The 19,462-nt window shown below is 43.3% G+C and overlaps 1 protein-coding gene across 1 annotated transcript; it reads right to left on the reverse strand.

Annotated features, from left to right (window-relative positions):
- Positions 1-2,947: 2,947 nt before the first annotated feature.
- LOC134650941 (transcription factor Sp3-like) lies at positions 2,948-13,993 on the reverse strand. The gene is made up of 10 exons (XM_063505897.1): positions 13,811-13,993; positions 12,701-12,826; positions 11,804-11,966; positions 11,095-11,253; positions 10,686-10,823; positions 8,332-8,492; positions 7,710-7,845; positions 6,749-6,845; positions 6,233-6,426; positions 2,948-3,194 (listed from the first exon to the last, which is right to left on the reverse strand). The coding sequence occupies exons 2-10, from the start codon at positions 12,815-12,817 to the stop codon at positions 3,034-3,036; spliced, it is 1,326 nt and encodes a 441-aa protein (XP_063361967.1). The 5' UTR covers positions 12,818-12,826; positions 13,811-13,993; the 3' UTR covers positions 2,948-3,033.
- Between the last annotated feature and the right edge of the window lie 5,469 nt (positions 13,994-19,462).

Consider the following 19,462-nt stretch of genomic DNA (forward strand, 5'->3'; position numbering starts at 1 on the left):
AGATGGGGGTAATCCGAATAAAACACTGGGTATACAGGTAATCATTTTATGAAATAAAGCGCATATGTCAAAGTAACGGAAGCACTGCAGAAATGATAACTATTTCATAGGAATGTACAGCATTTTTTTTATTGGGAAATAAACAGCTTACAATAATACGAGGGGCGTTCAATAAAAAGTGAGAATGAGTATGTTATATACAACTTTTATTAAATGTTATTTTATTTTTCGACATAGTCACCTTTTAGCATAATACACTTAGTATATCTTTTTTCTAAACTTAATATTCCATTTCTAAAAAAGGTTTTATCTTGAGTACTTAAAAAATCTTGTACTGCAGCGACTACCGCGTCGTCGTCTTCAAATTTCTTGCCTCTTAGGTATTTCTTCAATCTCGGAAATAGGTAGAAATCACTAGGGGCGAGGTCTGGTGAATACGGAGGATGCTTAAGGATATCGAACCCAGCATCACGTATTGCAGCCATTGCAACGGCGGACTTGTGTGCCGGTGCATTGTCCTGATGGAACAACACAATTTTCGATAGTTTACCTCGCCGTTTTTCACGGATCTCATTGCGCAATGTTGCTATTTGTTTGGCATATAAAGAGCCCGTAATAGTGGCTCCATGCTCGAGATACTCAATCACTACGACCCCTTTACCATCCCAAAAAACAGAGCCCATGACCTTATCGGCAGATGGGCCCACCTTGAATTTCTTCGGAGTTGGAGATGATGGCCTTTTCCATGTCATAGACTGCAGTTTCGTTTCAGGGTCGTAATGATGGAGCCATGTTTCGTCCATTGTTATAAATCGCGCCAAAAAAAGTTCCCGGTCTTGCTGTATCAGGTCCAAAGCTTCTTGACAAATCTCGACTCTAGTTTGTTTTTGCGTGTCAGTAAGCATTCTGGGTACCCAACGCGCTGATACCTTTTTCATACCCAAGCGTTCATGTAAAATATTATGCACGCTCCCCGTTGAAATCTTTACATTTTCAGCAATAAAACGAACCGTGACACGACGATCCGCCAAAACTAAGTTTTCGACTTTTTTCACAATTTCTTCAGTTACTGCTGTAGTAGGGCGTCCGGAGCGGGGGTCATCCATGGTCGATGTTCTTCCACGTCTAAATTCGGCGCACCAACGTGTAACTGTCGAATACGGAGGAGCATTAGACCTTAAAGTGTCCCGTAAATCTAAATTGACTTGGTCCGTAGAAAAATTTTTCAAACACAAGTATTTAATAACGGCGCGCAGTTCAATTTTCTCCATTTTCGCTAACGTACTCAACAGCATCGCAAAGAAATTGCCGTATTTTTTTTTAAAACAAAAAACAGTTAGTTTTTTTTTTTCATGGCAATCAGCTAGGTAGATTAGCTTTACCGGCCAGTATTTACTTTCCTAATATTTAAAGAGTTTGCATCTCATTCTCATTATATATTGAACGCCCCTCGTACAGGATATAGATATTATGACTAATATAATGAGCCAAAACAGTTTCCATTAATGGAATAAAACTGAATCGCTCAAAGGGAACTTTGAAGAGTGAAAATACATTATTATTTTCATTTCGCGATCGCGATTATTTAAGCTAATTTGGGTCAGACAGTAAAACAGATTTCTCTAGTAAATCTGTACAACTAAGTATTTCACTATAGGTATTAGAGAATCTAAAAATCATGGGTCTCTATTGTTTCCAAAAAAGTTTTAAGTCATAATGTATTGTTTGCCCGCATTTTCGTTAGTCATAATTTGTTTGGTTCAGATACGCGTCACTTTTCAGGATTGCCATTATACAACAAATCTAACCTAAGCTATATAGGATATTAACCTTACGAAAATCCCGAAAAGTTAACGGTTTCAGTTTTAGGACTAATGATAATATGACAATACATTATGACTTAAAACTTTATGGGAAACAAAGGTACCCCAAAAATCTTATTTACACAGTAAATGTCAGTAAGTATACTTTTGTACTTTAGTTCTAAGGTTACGTTTTAAAGAAATGAACACTGTTGACATGGCTACAACTACTTTACAAAAATATGTAATTGTAAGTACTCCTATACAATACTAGTTCTAGTGTTTCATTAACATTATACTATATCTTGAATGGTTTGAGTTATCGTACCTACCAAAAGTTTATGTCTGTATGGTTAAATTTATTTTTTTAGAAAGTTATTAATAAGCTAGATTTTATATCAGTTTTAGGCGACAGTTATTTTTAGTTCTTATATAAAAATATGTCAAAATGCGCTATGACTAACTATAAACATTTTTTTACAATTTTAACCAATTTATATTTCCTATATATAACAAGAACTGATATTAACTATAGGTATCCTAATATTGCAAACAGAGTATTTTACTTAATCATACCTATTTATATTATTTTAGAATTTCAAAACAAACACAAAATCTCAACATTTACCAACAAATAATAAAAACAACTCTTCTCAAGGTTGCCAACATTCAATTTAAATATACTTATTTTTTCCTAAATATTTTTGACGATCACAGTAAATTATAATTTAAATAAAATCACATTTATTTCAATTTTCACAATATACACCTAATATTTATATGCCATTCGAATTGTTAACATTTTTAAGTGATAACATTTTCTGGCAGTTTTTAAAATGCAAAAGAAATCATGACAAAATATACATCTAAGTACCTATTTGTACACTGTAGGTATTTAGATTCTCAATAATTGTAAAATAAATAAACAATGACCTGGGCCAAATATCAAATCGATCGCTCAGCACTCTCAGCAGAGACTAGTGCAAACATCATGGTGGAAAATGCTACATATTTAAGTAGACAGGCTTATTAGCCTGAATTTTTTATTAGGAATAGTGTTAGTTTTTTTTAATTAGTAAAGAGCCATTTTTTCTAGCTACAAAATAAATATTTTCAACTTTTATAAAAGGTAACTTTTCTAAGCATCAATATAGTTGACACCCAACTCGTCGAGTCAGAAGACATCCTTGGCGGCCTGTATGAGCGTGAGCAGGTCGCTCTTGTCGTCGTGTCAGGAGGGCGCGGGGGCGGGCGCGGGGGCGGGGGCGGGGGCGGGGGCGGCGGCGAGCGGCGGGGAGGGGGGGGACGAGGCGCGCGCAGACAGCTCCGCCTTCACGCGCCGCGCGATGTGCGACCGCGTGTGCTTGCGCAGGTGGTCCTTGCGGTAGAAACCTGGGAAACACACTCACGGTCAATTAACACACTTCCGTATTCGAACTTCAAGATATTCACAAGAGACGACACGTACTAGATCCATTCTAGATACGTTATAGTTTAGATTTCAACTAATTCTCTTCTGCAGCTCAATTCGGGCAACCGATGTCACTTTTACGTTAGATAGAGTTAGATATCTATAAGATGTGAATTACATCTCTAAGTAATATCTTGTGGAAATCGTTCAAGAGTATCTGCAGAATCGCAGTAATGTCAAATTTGACAGGTTAGATCTTAAAGATATCGTTATCGTAACTTGGCGATGTCTAATAGATGTCTATAACAAAATCCGAATCGGGCCCACATTCAGCGCCGCAAATCGTCGGGACTATAGGATGTTTTATGATTTCGTTCCCAGACCCGATAGTCGGGATCGTGGTACTACAGCTTTATATGACGAAATTTTTGTGGCCTGGCGCGAATGTCTTGTTTGGATGGGTGGCAATGAATGTGTTAAAAAGTAGAACTAGACTAACTTATACATATATCAAGAATTACGCAGAGAAAACGGGAGTTTTAAAACATATTTTTGATTCAAGCTTATTTATGTACAAATATGATACGATAGATATATGAAGCCACGTAAATAAAACTTAATTTTAATTTATAGAAAGTAGATTTATATAAAAAGGCGATAATATCATAAATACGCCGACGTCGATAAAAAATGTAATCGGCGCACACGTCTAGTTAACTTTTTCTAAGGCTACCTGTCCAATGCTGTGTAAAATGGCAGTGTCTTGTCTGTCTGTCAGCCTCACCCTTGCCGCACTCGTTGCACACGTGTCTCTTCTCGCCCGAGTGTATCACGAAGTGCAGTGTGAGTTGCTCGCGCCGCTTGAACGCCTTGAGGCAGACGGAGCAGACGTGCGGCCGCTCCGGGTTGTGTCTGTCTGTCTGTCAGTCTCACCCTTGCCGCACTCGTTGCACACGTGTCTCTTCTCGCCCGAGTGTATCACGAAGTGCAGTGTGAGTTGCTCGCGCCGCTTGAACGCCTTGAGGCAGACGGAGCAGACGTGCGGCCGCTCCGGGTTGTGTCTGTCTGTCTGTCAGTCTCACCCTTGCCGCACTCGTTGCACACGTGTCTCTTCTCGCCCGAGTGTATCACGAAGTGCAGTGTGAGTTGCTCGCGCCGCTTGAACGCCTTGAGGCAGACGGAGCAGACGTGCGGCCGCTCCGGGTTGTGTCTGTCTGTCTGTCAGTCTCACCCTTGCCGCACTCGTTGCACACGTGTCTCTTCTCGCCCGAGTGTATGACGAAGTGCAGTGTGAGTTGCTCGCGCCGCTTGAACGCCTTGAGGCAGACGGAGCAGACGTGCGGCCGCTCCGGGTTGTGTCTGTCTGTCTGTCAGTCTCACCCTTGCCGCACTCGTTGCACACGTGTCTCTTCTCGCCCGAGTGTATCACGAAGTGCAGTGTGAGTTGCTCGCGCCGCTTGAACGCCTTGAGGCAGACGGAGCAGACGTGCGGCCGCTCCGGGTTGTGTCTGTCTGTCTGTCAGTCTCACCCTTGCCGCACTCGTTGCACACGTGTCTCTTCTCGCCCGAGTGTATCACGAAGTGCAGTGTGAGTTGCTCGCGCCGCTTGAACGCCTTGAGGCAGACGGAGCAGACGTGCGGCCGCTCCGGGTTGTGTCTGTCTGTCTGTCAGTCTCACCCTTGCCGCACTCGTTGCACACGTGTCTCTTCTCGCCCGAGTGTATCACGAAGTGCAGTGTGAGTTGCTCGCGCCGCTTGAACGCCTTGAGGCAGACGGAGCAGACGTGCGGCCGCTCCGGGTTGTGTCTGTCTGTCTGTCAGTCTCACCCTTGCCGCACTCGTTGCACACGTGTCTCTTCTCGCCCGAGTGTATCACGAAGTGCAGTGTGAGTTGCTCGCGCCGCTTGAACGCCTTGAGGCAGACGGAGCAGACGTGCGGCCGCTCCGGGTTGTGTCTGTCTGTCTGTCAGTCTCACCCTTGCCGCACTCGTTGCACACGTGTCTCTTCTCGCCCGAGTGTATCACGAAGTGCAGTGTGAGTTGCTCGCGCCGCTTGAACGCCTTGAGGCAGACGGAGCAGACGTGCGGCCGCTCCGGGTTGTGTCTGTCTGTCTGTCAGTCTCACCCTTGCCGCACTCGTTGCACACGTGTCTCTTCTCGCCCGAGTGTATCACGAAGTGCAGTGTGAGTTGCTCGCGCCGCTTGAACGCCTTGAGGCAGACGGAGCAGACGTGCGGCCGCTCCGGGTTGTGTCTGTCTGTCTGTCAGTCTCACCCTTGCCGCACTCGTTGCACACGTGTCTCTTCTCGCCCGAGTGTATCACGAAGTGCAGTGTGAGTTGCTCGCGCCGCTTGAACGCCTTGAGGCAGACGGAGCAGACGTGCGGCCGTTCCGGGTTGTGTCTGTCTGTCTGTCAGTCTCACCCTTGCCGCACTCGTTGCACACGTGTCTCTTCTCGCCCGAGTGTATCACGAAGTGCAGTGTGAGTTGCTCGCGCCGCTTGAACGCCTTGAGGCAGACGGAGCAGACGTGCGGCCGCTCCGGGTTGTGTCTGTCTGTCTGTCAGTCTCACCCTTGCCGCACTCGTTGCACACGTGTCTCTTCTCGCCCGAGTGTATCACGAAGTGCAGTGTGAGTTGCTCGCGCCGCTTGAACGCCTTGAGGCAGACGGAGCAGACGTGCGGCCGCTCCGGGTTGTGTCTGTCTGTCTGTCAGTCTCACCCTTGCCGCACTCGTTGCACACGTGTCTCTTCTCGCCCGAGTGTATCACGAAGTGCAGTGTGAGTTGCTCGCGCCGCTTGAACGCCTTGAGGCAGACGGAGCAGACGTGCGGCCGCTCCGGGTTGTGTCTGTCTGTCTGTCAGTCTCACCCTTGCCGCACTCGTTGCACACGTGTCTCTTCTCGCCCGAGTGTATCACGAAGTGCAGTGTGAGTTGCTCGCGCCGCTTGAACGCCTTGAGGCAGACGGAGCAGACGTGCGGCCGCTCCGGGTTGTGTCTGTCTGTCTGTCAGTCTCACCCTTGCCGCACTCGTTGCACACGTGTCTCTTCTCGCCCGAGTGTATCACGAAGTGCAGTGTGAGTTGCTCGCGCCGCTTGAACGCCTTGAGGCAGACGGAGCAGACGTGCGGCCGCTCCGGGTTGTGGCTCTGCTTGTGCCGGGTTAGGTGGTCCTTGCGTTTTAGGGCTGCGTTGCAGATGTCGCAGATGAACCTAGAATATTGAATAGTAATGTAAGTCAAACTATTTAAATACACATTGGTTTTAGTCATACGGACGGAACAGCTATTCCAAATGGCTCCTATGGTCACCTTTCATGCTCGGTGATAATAAGGTTCAATTAAGTTTGACAAAAAAGAAAAAGGGCCATCCACTTTAAGTATAAATAGATAGTATATAGATAAGAATTTCTAAAAAGACGCTGACAGTTCTTGTTTGTACACGACGGAAACAAGCCTGAAACCTGCCGTTAACAAAATGGGAAATTTCATAGGGCATTCTTACTAACTGTCAACATTCAATACTGTATGTTTACCTCCTCTCCATGGTGTGTCCGACGAGATGCTGCTCCAACAGTCCTCGCTCCGGGTACGCCATGTGACACTCCGGGCAGCAGTATAGAGTGCTGCCATCTGCCGACGCATAAACATATGTAAAAACTTAAAGTACCCACGTAAACGCTACTCTTTTAATATTACAGTTATCGTACGACATAGTGTCAACCCTGAGGCCCAAATATACTAGCTAGAGTCTACCAGACAGATCTAAATCGAATCGTATCGAATTGTTATTTTAGTAGCTGGGGCAGGCGTGGCTCACTCCGCGATTTCGTCGCGTCGCTCAAGTACATGCCCACACCAATTTTGGTGTCTAGCCATAGTAGTTGCCGCGCACCGCTACGGAACGGACGCCTGCTCGCGCTTGCGCCACCTAGCGGTCTTATCTGTCGTAATATACGCGTTTTATTAGAGAGTGAATCTTCTGTACCTAGTGCTATTATTTATTCTGTGACTGGGGTATAAAAGCAGAGCATTGAGTACATTACTTTGGCGACAATGCAATTTTAAGGCGTTATAGTTAAGTAGTTGACGATTGTGAACAATAAAAACCGGCCAAGTGCGAGTCGGACTCGCGCACGGAGGGTTCCGCACCATCAACAAAAAATAGAGCAAAAAAAGCAAAAAAAAAACAAGCAAAAAAACGGTCACCCATCCAAGTACTGACCGCGCCCGACGTTGCTTAACTTCGGTAAAAAATCACGTTTGTTGTATGGGAGCCCCACTTAAATATTTATTTTATTCTGTTTTTAGTATTTGTTGTTATAGCGGCAACAGAAATACATCATCGGTGAAAATTTCAACTGTCTAGCTATCACGGTTCGTGAGATACAGCCTGGTGACAGACGGACGGACGGACGGACGGACAGCGGAGTCTTAGTAATAGGGTCCCGTTTTTACCCTTTGGGTACGGAACCCTAAAAAGTACAAATAGCCTACCCAGCGCGGTAGTCAGGCGAATCTCTCCGGGTTTAGGCCGGGGTTTCTTCTCTTTAGCGGCTTTTTTCTTTTTCTTTTTCTTGGGCGTCGGCGGCGTCGTCTGTACCACCACCGTGTTTACTGTGGGACTTGGGATCTGAAAAGAAACACATTGTAAAAAAAACCGGCCAAGTGCGAGTCGAACTCGCGCACGGAGGGTTCCGCACCATCAACAAAAAATAGAGCAAAACAAGCAAAAAAAAACGGTCACCCATCCAAGTACTGACCCCGCCCGACGTTGCTTAACTTCGGTCAAAAATCACGTTTGTTGTATGGGAGCCTCACTTAAATCTTTATTTTATTCTGTTTTTAGTATTTGTTGTTATAGCGGCAACAAAAATACATCATCTGTGAAAATTTCAACTGTCTAGCTATGACGGTTCGTGAGATACAGCCTGGTGACAGACGGACGGACGGACGGACAGACGGACGGACGGACGGACAGACGGACAGCGGAGTCTTAGTAATAGGGTCCCGTTTTTACCCTTTGGGTACGGAACCCTAAAAACAATAGCCTTACGAGTACCAACGCACTGTACTGATACTGAAACCCGACCAACCGAGCCAACCCTTGTGTACTGACCTGCTGTGCTACTGGCGCGCTAGGAACTTGCACCAGCACTGGCTCCTCGCGCTTGTCCGAGTACTTGAGCAAGTGGTGCAGCGGCAGCGGCAACGCCGAGAGATAGTCGGCAACGCCGCCGCCGATCGACTGCCACGTCGCGTCCGACACGTCGCCGATACCTGCGACACGTTACACTCGGTTTAGACTCTCGCGCGAGCCACGAGACGAGCCGCGAGCCGCACCACGAGACGCGAGTCCACCGTTTACACTCGCGTTCGGCTTGTCATTCGGTTATAAACCTTATGCCGTGCCGTTAGTGTTTAAATTATATTAGCTCGACGAGCTTGCGAGCCACAAGACGAGCCGCGAGCCCACCGCTTACACTCTCGTCTCGTGGCTCGGCTCGCGGCTCGTCTCGTGGCTCGCGCGAGAGTCTAAATTGGGGGTTATAATATCTACACAGTGAACGGAAATGTAGGCGGGGACAGTTTAGTTTTCTAGACAGTGTTATATATTTCCGAAAGTACTGTACGAATTTGAGCTATATAAATAAGACAGTAAAATAAAATTGGATTGTTTCTTATTACTTATAAGTAACGTAAAGACGAAAGCTTTGTTTAACAAATTCATATCAGATCAGCCGGCCTAGCCAAGGTGACAATCGCTATCGCTTCGACACCGATACGCTTGGTGTTTCTGTTCTTCCATATTAGGGCGCCAGTGACAGTTGCGTTTCCATCGCTACGGAGCGTAAGCGATTGGCATGTTGGCTACGCGGCCTGTTCGGAAAGTAACCACAGTTTCGCTTTACTAATATACACCGTATACACGGTGCGAGACGCGATTCTAATGACGCGCAGTCAGTGTAGTAGGAGCTTCATCGTGTCCCTCAATGTGTGAATAAGCCCTTTCACCAACTGTCTAAATTAAAGAGTAGCTAGACCTAACATAAAATTAAAAAAAAAAATTAAATTGCTCAAAGGTTAACTGGAAGAGATTACTTAAATTAAAGGGATAAGTTCGCCTTTGTACTAATGACGAATTTTTCCTGTTTTGTTCTGGTTTTTTGTACAATAAAGTGCTACTACTACGAGGGTAATTTGAGAAGTAGGTAACTTGTTTCGCCTACGTATAGATGGCGTTGGCGTCAACTCTGTATGTATTGATTTAGTTTAGTAATTAAACATATTTAATATGTGGCGTCATGTCATTTTTGGCAGGAATTTGACATTTGACAGTAGTTCAAACAAAACTGGTCTGAGTTTTCAGTTCTTTTTTTGGAAGGCAAAACTGTGAAACAAATCCATAAAAGGATTTTACCTACGTTGGGTAGTTAGTGTCCTTCCTAGGGAACGATTTGACTTTGCGTAAATGAGTTTAAGCGAGGCAGGACATGCATTAAAGATGCACCTCGCCCTGGAGTCCCGAAAACAGCACTTTTACCCGAAATCATCGATAAAATCCATGATTTAGTTTTAGCCGACCGAAGATTGAAAATACGCGAATTAGCTGAAGCCACAAACATCTCTTCTGAGCGGGTGCATTTTATTTTACACGACGATTTGCACAAGAAAAAGCTTTGTGTAAGGTAAGTGCCGCGATTACTGACTCCAGAACAAATGCGTATTCGCATGTGAACATCTGATGAAGATTTGCAGGTGTTTAAAAAAAATCCAACAGATTTTATTCGCCGTTTTGTTACTATGGATGGAACCTGGATCCATCACTACATCCCGGAGACGAAACATCAGTCGAAACAATGGGCTGGTCATGGTGAGCCAACTCCAAAGAAAGCCATATGCATTCCGTCTGCTGGAAAGGTGATGGCGTCTGTGTTTTGGGACGCAAAGGGATACTTTTAATTGCCTACCTGGCCAAGGGAAAAACTATAACTGGAGCATACTACGCATCACTTTTGGATCAGTTACAGGCGGCAATAGCTGAAAAACGTCCAGGTTTGGCAAAAAATAATGTGATTTTTCACCATGACTACGCTCCGGTGCATTCAAGTCGTGTCGCCGCACAAAAATTGTCGGAGTTTAGATTGGAACTTCTTCCACACCCTACTTATTCACCAGATTTGGCTTCGTCGGACTATCACCTCTTCCCGAAACTGAAAACATTTCTCTTAGGGCGAAATTTTAAGTCCGATGAGGAGGTTATATTGGAGGTCAATGCGTATTTCGAGGCCCTTGAAGAAACGCACTTCCGTGAAGGCGATAGAGAAGTTGCAGACTCGTTGGGACAAGTGCGTAGAACTTCGGAGGGATTACGTAGAGAAATAAAATAAATACATTTGCAATATTATTATTTTTTGATATAACCAAGTTACTTCTAAACAACCCTCGTAGTACTAAACTGATGTAACTCACTGATGAACTCGGCGGGCATGGGCACGGGCCCGGTCTGGCGCGACTCGTGCTTGATGGCGCGCGCGAGGTCGCGGGGCTCGTGCAGCACCACCAGCAGCTGCTGCGCGTGCGCGCCCTGCTGCAGCGGCGCACCCGACACTGACAACGAGACGGAACATTATCACTACATAGTATAAAACAAAGTCGCTTCCCGCTGTCTGCCCCTATGTATGCTTAGATCTTTAAAACTACGCAACGGATTTTGATGCGGTTATTTTTAATAGATATAGTGATTCAAGAGGAAGGTTTATGTATAATTTATTAACCCGTGCGAGGCCGGAGCGGGTCGCTAAGTTCCTTGATAAGTTTACATGTCAAATTTTATGCTTTCTGCTAAATGGGACCATGATAAAATGAACCTCACACGGACCTGTGATTGTCTCCTGTTGCTGCATCATGGTGGCCATGATGTCTTCCTCGCGGTACTCCCGTTTCTCCTTCGGCTCCTGCACGTACGTCTGTCCGTACGCCACGTTGCCTAAATTCACGGTGCTCGACGATATCGCTTGGTACTTCACTCCGCTGTTCACTGGAACAAGTACTTTAAAGTGAAATAGGTCTCTCTCTTACCGTTTATCCTGGTCGCGTCCTGACCATCGGAGCTCAGAGTCTGCTTTCAAACTTTCTCCTCCACACCTGATACTATCCTACTACCATTTCTTCTTGTCTGAAGCCAGACATGTATGTTGGAGCAATTTCGGAGAGTCTACAAGACGCAGCTTTGCGTTGTAGCGAGATATATTGCTCTCCCTATAACGCTCCAAATATTAGCCTTTTCACTTTGAATTCTACCTAAGGATAGTATTCCACCTGTCCCATTTTTTTTGTCAAATATGCATTTCGTCTCACTCTCTCAAGTCTCTCATTAGGCAAAATGTGAGAGACATTGGACCAAGATATTGAACAGATGGAATACCATCCTAAGTAAAATTCGTCTACCGTCTACACCAAATTTGAAAGCTAAAGATGGTGAACCGTTATAATGTCAAATTCTTAAAATATGACTATTGGCTTTGCCCCACTTAGTTGCTGTCAAGCAGACGAACTCCAGTCGTTGTTGGAACTAAGTTGGAACTCACCGGTGTGTATGGGCGCTATTCCCGCCAAGGTGACGGCGCCAGCTGGCGCGCTGCTCACCACCACCATCTCCGCCTGTCGGAACTTCACGTCCACCGCCGGGACCACCATCTCCGCCTGTCTGAACTTGACGTCCACTGCCGGCGTCACGAACTGGACATTTCCCTGTAAGTAAAGTTGATATAGTTCAAGGACTGCCAAGCAATGCCAAGGAATGGAATTCCTTGCCGGCGTCTATATTTCCGAGCTCGTATAACCCGGAAACCTTCAAATCAAGGGTGAACAGGCACCTTCTGGGCAGGCTCGCTCCATTGTAGGCCACGATACGTCTTCGCCTTGGCTAGACTGTGGCCATGAGTAAGCCCATTATATATTAATATATAAAAAGACTACCAGAGCATCAGTAATCAGTAGGACGTTTTAAACTTCTGTGCACCTACAATTCATCCTCCTAGCGTTGTCCGCTCAGTAACCTTATCCCAAGAATTGTCACAAGCACTACAGTTTTTACGAAAGCGACTGCCATTTGACTTTCCAACCCCGACCGGAAACTATAGGCCTTATTATTTGGGTTGGTCCCGTTTCCCCAAGACGTTATTTTCGTCGAGAACGATTGGCAAGAGCCGAGGCTCAAACCCGCATTCGTTTTGAAAGTCGCACGCCTAATATAAAGTACCTATCAAGGCACCTAATATCTCTCATGGACGGTGCTGGTCTGCTGCGGTGCCCTAGTACTTAACTTACCAAACTGCTTGAAGTTCGGGATGGCACGGTGAGCAACTCAGCATATGCTGGATGAAGATTCACTGCAACTGGTGCCTCCTAGACAATTCTGCTGCCCTGGTAGCCGCTGCATGGTGACGGCCGCGGTCCGCATTTGCGGGTGAGTGAAGCCTCACCTGGTATCTCTCCTGCACGGTGCTGGTGCCCTCGTAGCCGAACTTGGCGGCGAAGTGCTGGATGGTGGGGATGGCCGCCGCCGTCGGGATGTGGCCGGTGAACGGCGCGAAATTCATCCTGCTTCACTGCAATCATTCATTATGATTTATTTCCTCCGACGAGTCCCTAAGAATAAGAGATTAAAGGATAACTCACGCTAGAACAGTCCGGGCCCGGGACGTGGCTTCCGGCACTTCTTTTTCTATGACAAGTGATCACATGATGTTTTCGTAAAAAAATGAAGTGTCGGCCGCCCCAGCCCGTGCCCGGACCGTTGTAGCGTACATATATTATTTTATATTTGACATTACAATAAATTTTAGTTATATTTGGAGGACATTACATACTTCGGTTAGGTACATTGTAACTTTTTTAGAAATTAAAAGTGTAGTATAGTATACACTAACGGTGGTAGGTAGCACTTTATAAACTTTTTTTCTTTCCTCTGTACGATTATTGCGTGGAAATGACACGGACCTAATACTAAACAGAACAAGAAAAAGTTAGATTACTTAAGTATAATCACATTTGTGATGTCATCCTGTATAAAATAAAACATAAGTAGGCATTTAAAATAAAAAGGCGAGGGGGCACGGCCAGTAAGCCTCAAACTACTAGGGATGAGGGCACCAGCAGTGTAGGTAGGTATACTTAAGTGCGTAATGTGCATCGTAGAATCGCGCGCCGTGTCGGCAACGTTTGACCCTTGTTTATTTAGGTAATACATGCACGTATAATATGATATGATATATGATTCAACCCATTAGTGAGTAAAATATTGACCCAAACCCTTCGATACAAAATCAAATCATTGAAACCTACTGGGTCATCTTAGCGATCCCGTGAACCAAGTCAAGGTTGCTGCATTCGTTCATAATTATTGTTACGCGTGGTGTGAGGACGGTGAAACCATGGGGGTGTTCACACCCTGCCATATTGCCTCACCCCAATGGCTACATTTCTATCGCTCTATTTTTACCGGCCCTCCCACACCACTCGCTTTAAACTCCCCTTTCCGACACTCTACGTTTAGATAGTTACATTTTAAGGGTTTATAAGCTAACTCTTACCTGTTTTGCGCGTCTGAATTAAGTTTTCATGGTGTTTTTCGAGTCGGTGTTGGTGAAATACGGTGGTGTAGTAAAATGGCGGGATGCGCAGCGCGCTGCGCGGCGGCGCGCGCATCGTGACTTGTTGAGGGCGAGGGACCGAGGGTGCGCTGTGTGGACTCGTGGTATGGGTTGCTTATTAACTTACTATTAGCGACTTTTACCACCTTTTTAACACGTGTTCACTTGTAGAAATTATCAGTTTATTAGGGTTCCGTACCCCAAAGGGTAAAAACGGGACCCTATTACTAAGACTCCGCTGTCCGTCCGTCCGTCTGTCACCAGGCTGTATCTCACGAACCGTGATAGCTAGACAGTTGAAATTTTCACAGATGATGTATTTCTGTTGCCGCTGTAACAACAAATACTAAAAACATAATAAAATAAAGATTTAAGTGGGGCTCCCATACAACAAACGTGATTTTTCACCGAAGTTAAGCAACGTCGGGCGGGGTCAGTACTTGGATGGGTGACCGTTTTTTTTGCTTGTTTTGCTCTATTTTTTGTTGATGGTGCGGAACCCTCCGTGCTCGAGTCCGACTCGCACTTGGCCGGTTTTTGTCAAGTTGCTTAACTCGAGATAACATACTAAATAATCTTTTCACCACACCAGCTCGGAAAGGCTTAGTGTAAGGCCCGAGTGGACGCTCGAAGCGGAGCGTTCGGCGGGGCGTGCAGCGTGGCGTCGAGCTCCCAAGGGATTTGAGTAGCGTGCACTACTTTGCACTTCAAAAACGGATAATAAAGTTGCATTTTGCTATCAGTAATTCACATGTGAGGCAAAGTAATCAATGCAAATTTTGAGTTATTTTCTTATGTTTGCTGGTAGAATTGACTTTTAAATGATGATTTTGGGTGATAAATATTTAATAACATTAAGACGAAACAGGAGCTGAGATTTAAATATTTTAGGTAAATATACCCGTTTCGCTAACGGAAGCGGCTCCTAAAACTAGTGCGATAAGGACAAGGCGAAAAATCCTGCGTAAAAATCTCAAAAATCGAGGTTTCGTACTCGACTGTTTCCTCCTCCAAAACTTAACCAATCGTAACCAAATTTGGAAATCTAATTGATTATGAAATTATCAGTGTCAGACCGTTTTGATTTTTTGGCTAATTGGTCTCAGTTTTGAATACCACGCCTCTCATTGCGGCATAGTCAATTAGGCCATTTTGGCCATTTTTGAAAGGCTCTAGCGCCTTATTAAACAAAAATATCAAAAAAACCAAAACGGTCCGACACAGACTATGACAATATTAATCTGTGTTGAAAAAATCATTGCTCTAGCTTCAAAACCCACGGAGGAAACAGTCGAGTACGTTTGTATGGAGAAATGACCACTCCTGTTGCCTCTTAATTTGGGGGCCGCATGTAAGTACTTGTAGCGGCGCGACGATATCGCGGAGTGAGTCACGCCTGGTTTAGCGCAGTGGGCCGAAAGTTGACTCTTTCCGGCCGGAGGGCAGCAAAAGAAAATGTAAATAATACGGGTATGGGAAAAAGCTCATAAATGAAATATCGTGGTAAAAATCTGTGATTTTATTGTAATCATTACTTTGATGTTATCTTATTAATAAATATTTTCATACAAAAGTTTACAATTAAACTCCCAACGGAAGCACTTATCCTGCTCTTATACTTATAATACTTGCAACTAATTTCAAATACAGTAAAAAAATAAACTAGCCAATATCTATGGACAAAAATACATTTTTTGAGAAGAAACAACTAGTTCATGCGACTTTCGTTAAATACATTCGCATATAACCAGGCGGTCTAGCATAAGTTGCGTTCTCGCGCGCTAGTCCATACTCGAAGTCGCGCTTGATGTATGGAGTCGCGCGCGAAAACGCAACTCGTGCTAGACCGTCTGGACTCGGTATTCGATTTAAAGGTTTTTTTCTGTCATTGAGTTATTATTACTATAGAGAAGCCACATCAACCAATGAAATTGTCGCAAGCGCACGCGACCAAAACGTCGTAGGCGCCGTAAAATATCATGGCGCTTACGCGTTTAGGTCGCGCCATTCACGCTCCGCTTCTATGATTTGTTGTCAAAACAACAACAATGGAGCAAAATACTGGTTCTCCGTGCCGGTTCTATACGTAGTAATAATAGTTCAATATTTTCTATCGTTGTACGTGGTGCATTCGTCCTTGTATGTCACAAACATACCGTCATGTCCTTATGCTAAATGGAAAGTCAGATACAAACATAGCACCCGGACAATATGTACGTTTGTACAGTCACGCTCCGTGATTGTTACGCCATTTAGGGTCCTAGCTAAATTGGTTGTTCAATAGCGTAAGTATAGAACAGCCAATGTAGCTAGGACCCTAAATGGCGTAACAATCTCGTGTGGTGACTGTACGTACACTCGGTCCAACGGAGGACACAGTCATTCGTTAAATTTCAGTGTCATGGCTACGTGTGACATGAATATTTAAAAATAAAATATCTCTTACAAAACAGGATCTAACTAAGATGAATAATTAAAAACTAATTATTCACCTCTGCGATCTTGACATAATACTCGTTGTCATAATACATCATCTCCGAAATCTCCAGTACATTGACAACATAGTGACAGACTACAGATCTCGCTCTAACAAATAACTCTGTCCCTCAGTTGCGACCTCAGCTACCAATACACGCTTACGCTAAATAAAATAAAAAATTTACACCTACATTAAAGCTGACTTTGTTAATATCGTACGGTGAAACAGCGAAACATATTTCTTTACAACAAAAGAGCATTTAACAAAAAAAAATAAGTAGGTAACAAATGTAGGTACCTAAAGTGTCATTCAATAGAACTTGCTATGTAAACAAAAGTTACTAGTAAATTGACAGTCAGTGTCAATTTTAGTATGGCGGTTTGTTTACATAGTTAGCAAGTTCTAATGAATGACATTTTACTAAGTTTCTGAAAAATGCTCTAAAATCGATAGGTTTTGTGGGAAAGATGTGTCCCCGCATATCATATTTGCCTACCTACAAATCAAGAATTTCGAGTTACATACAGATGTAGTGCATAATTATTTTCCATCGTATTTTCACGGAAACGTACGAACGTCTTGCTATTTCAGTCAGTCTCGGTACAAAAAGTACTGAGGCTGACCGAAGTAGCATGACAAACACGAACATTTCCGATGGAAAACAAATTATGCACTACACTTGTATTTCATGGAACAATAAACGTAAAATTAGTGAACAGAGGAATTTAGCGATTTTGATATACATATAGGTATATCGACACGTGTTATGAGTTGTTAAACATAACATAAATTATAATCCCTATCCAACCTCAAATGGCGATTGGGACCAAACTTCCTAATGAATGTTATATTGTCGATATTAACAGTACGTCGGGACTGGCAGTCGTGGTTTAAATATCACAGTAGGAATGATATTTACAATCACCAATGCGGCTGACGGCTTTCCCAATCTCTAAATATAATTGTTTAACACGTTCCAGGCCGCACTAAAACATGAAAAGTTACAATATTTTGTATTCAAGATATAGTCGTTTTGAATTCATGGGCCACAGAATAACTTTGGTACCCAACCAGGTATTCCTTGTGAATTCTAGTAACTCTGTTAACAATTTCAGTAAAGTGGGAGGGAAGCATACTAAACATGAAATTAAGAACGAAAAATTTAGCACCGAAAACAAACAGCACCCCTCTCGTAAAAAATACAAGAATTGAGATGAGATAGGAAGAGATTAGCGAAAGTCACCAGCCATTCAAAACTCACGGATTACAAGTTCAAATTTAAATTATCCTTTTTTACATACAAAAATAATCTCTTAAACTAAAAGACGCGACTTAACCTCCTAATGGCATACAACTGAGAATATTGATATGTTGTCAGTTTCATATTCCTTATTTAGTAAAAGACGCGTATACATATTTACAACGGTATCAACTTATTCACTGTCATAATTTGCGTCGTTTTGGAAAAATAAGCCTCGAATCGTCATCATTTAACACATTCATTGCCACCCAGCCAAACAAGACATCCGCGCCAGGCTACAAAAAAATCGTCATACAAAGCTGTAGTACCACGATCCCGACTATCGGGTCGTCCGGCCTGGGAACGTAATCATAAAATACCCGATAGTCGGGTTTTCGGCACTGAATGTGTTAATTACGTTCAGTTTGTGCGAGTATTGTCATGTTACAATATTGAGTTAGTGTCGTCATCACCTTGTCATGCAATTACAATCTTTCAACTCCGTTGAAGTACAACATGCAATGTCATATTAAGAAACATAATCTGAAAACGTTTATAGTTTGGTTTTTATGTCATGAATTATTTTCTCAGGATATGAGTTTGGTAAGTAAAACATGTGAAAAGACCAGGAAAAAAAGGAGTCCCCAAAAATCAGCCTAGCTTATACTGCTTAAAATACTCAAATTCGTTCGTATTTTACGATCTTAACACCTATTTGAAATTGGTTACTTTCTGTATTTGTACCACAAACATTTATGGACACCTTTTTCCCCTGGAGTCTTCATGTAACCAATACGTTTTACTAAATGTGATGTCAATACAACAATTACAATGATGTTGTGTGAATATGATGAATATACATACATTCAATTTGGGAACCCGTCAATAGCATTCAGAAAACTCTTTAAATATCAAAAAAATATACCTGAAATTAATTATTTTATTCGAGAATACTGAAAAAACATGATTTGATGATCTTATTGACCTAATGATTTTATGATTTACCAGCATCATAATAAAAATATTTATATTTCTCGACCGATTAAATAGGAACCATTTTCACCTTCAACATTCAAAGACAAAAATTTTATAAGCTAAAGAAAATTCATACTTGTACAGTTGTATTCTAAATGACAAAAGTAAAAATATTTCATAACTTTTATGGAATACGTAAATCAGATTAAGTAGAACGATAAAAATAGACTATCTGATCGATCGAGATGTATAACATACAAAAGTGTAAAATTGGTGTCATGTATAAATATCATACTGATTCACAGATATGTCAAAGTAAATTTAATATATCCTACGTTCTTATTTCAATATAAAGGCAATCTCATTGCGACGGGCACCTCACCCTGTGACCGAAATACCATAAATACGAATAGGTACCATACATAGCCTGATTCGTCGCGGTTAATGAACCACCATTTTCACCCACCACTGTCAAATAAATCTGGGCAATAAGTGGGACAATTTCAAGTTTTAATTTTGGCAAACACGAGCTTATAAAATGAGTGTCTAATAATCTATTTAGTTTAGCTGCCTGCGACAGTCATGATAAGTTAATTAAAAATAGTCGTACACAAAAGCTAAACTTCACTCTCTAACAAAACGTGTCTGTCACGATCAGGACAGATATGGCCGCTAGGTGGCGACAGCGCCACGCCTGGCGGTGGTCAATTTTTAGCCCATGCTGGGCAATACGTCTTATCACTAGTACATTCATGTATAAAGTTGCCATTTGTCTGCTATTGATATCATAACAGCAATCTGCGTAAGGGCGTATAAACACTCGTTTTACCCGACTTTCGATGACAGCAGCCGTTCGTCTCTTCCATTATGTTGGCTCAGTACCTGTTGTGTACGCTCG

This window comes from Cydia amplana, chromosome 9 (assembly GCF_948474715.1).
Source record: "Cydia amplana chromosome 9, ilCydAmpl1.1, whole genome shotgun sequence".
In the NCBI taxonomy this organism is placed as follows: Eukaryota; Metazoa; Arthropoda; class Insecta; order Lepidoptera; family Tortricidae; genus Cydia; species Cydia amplana.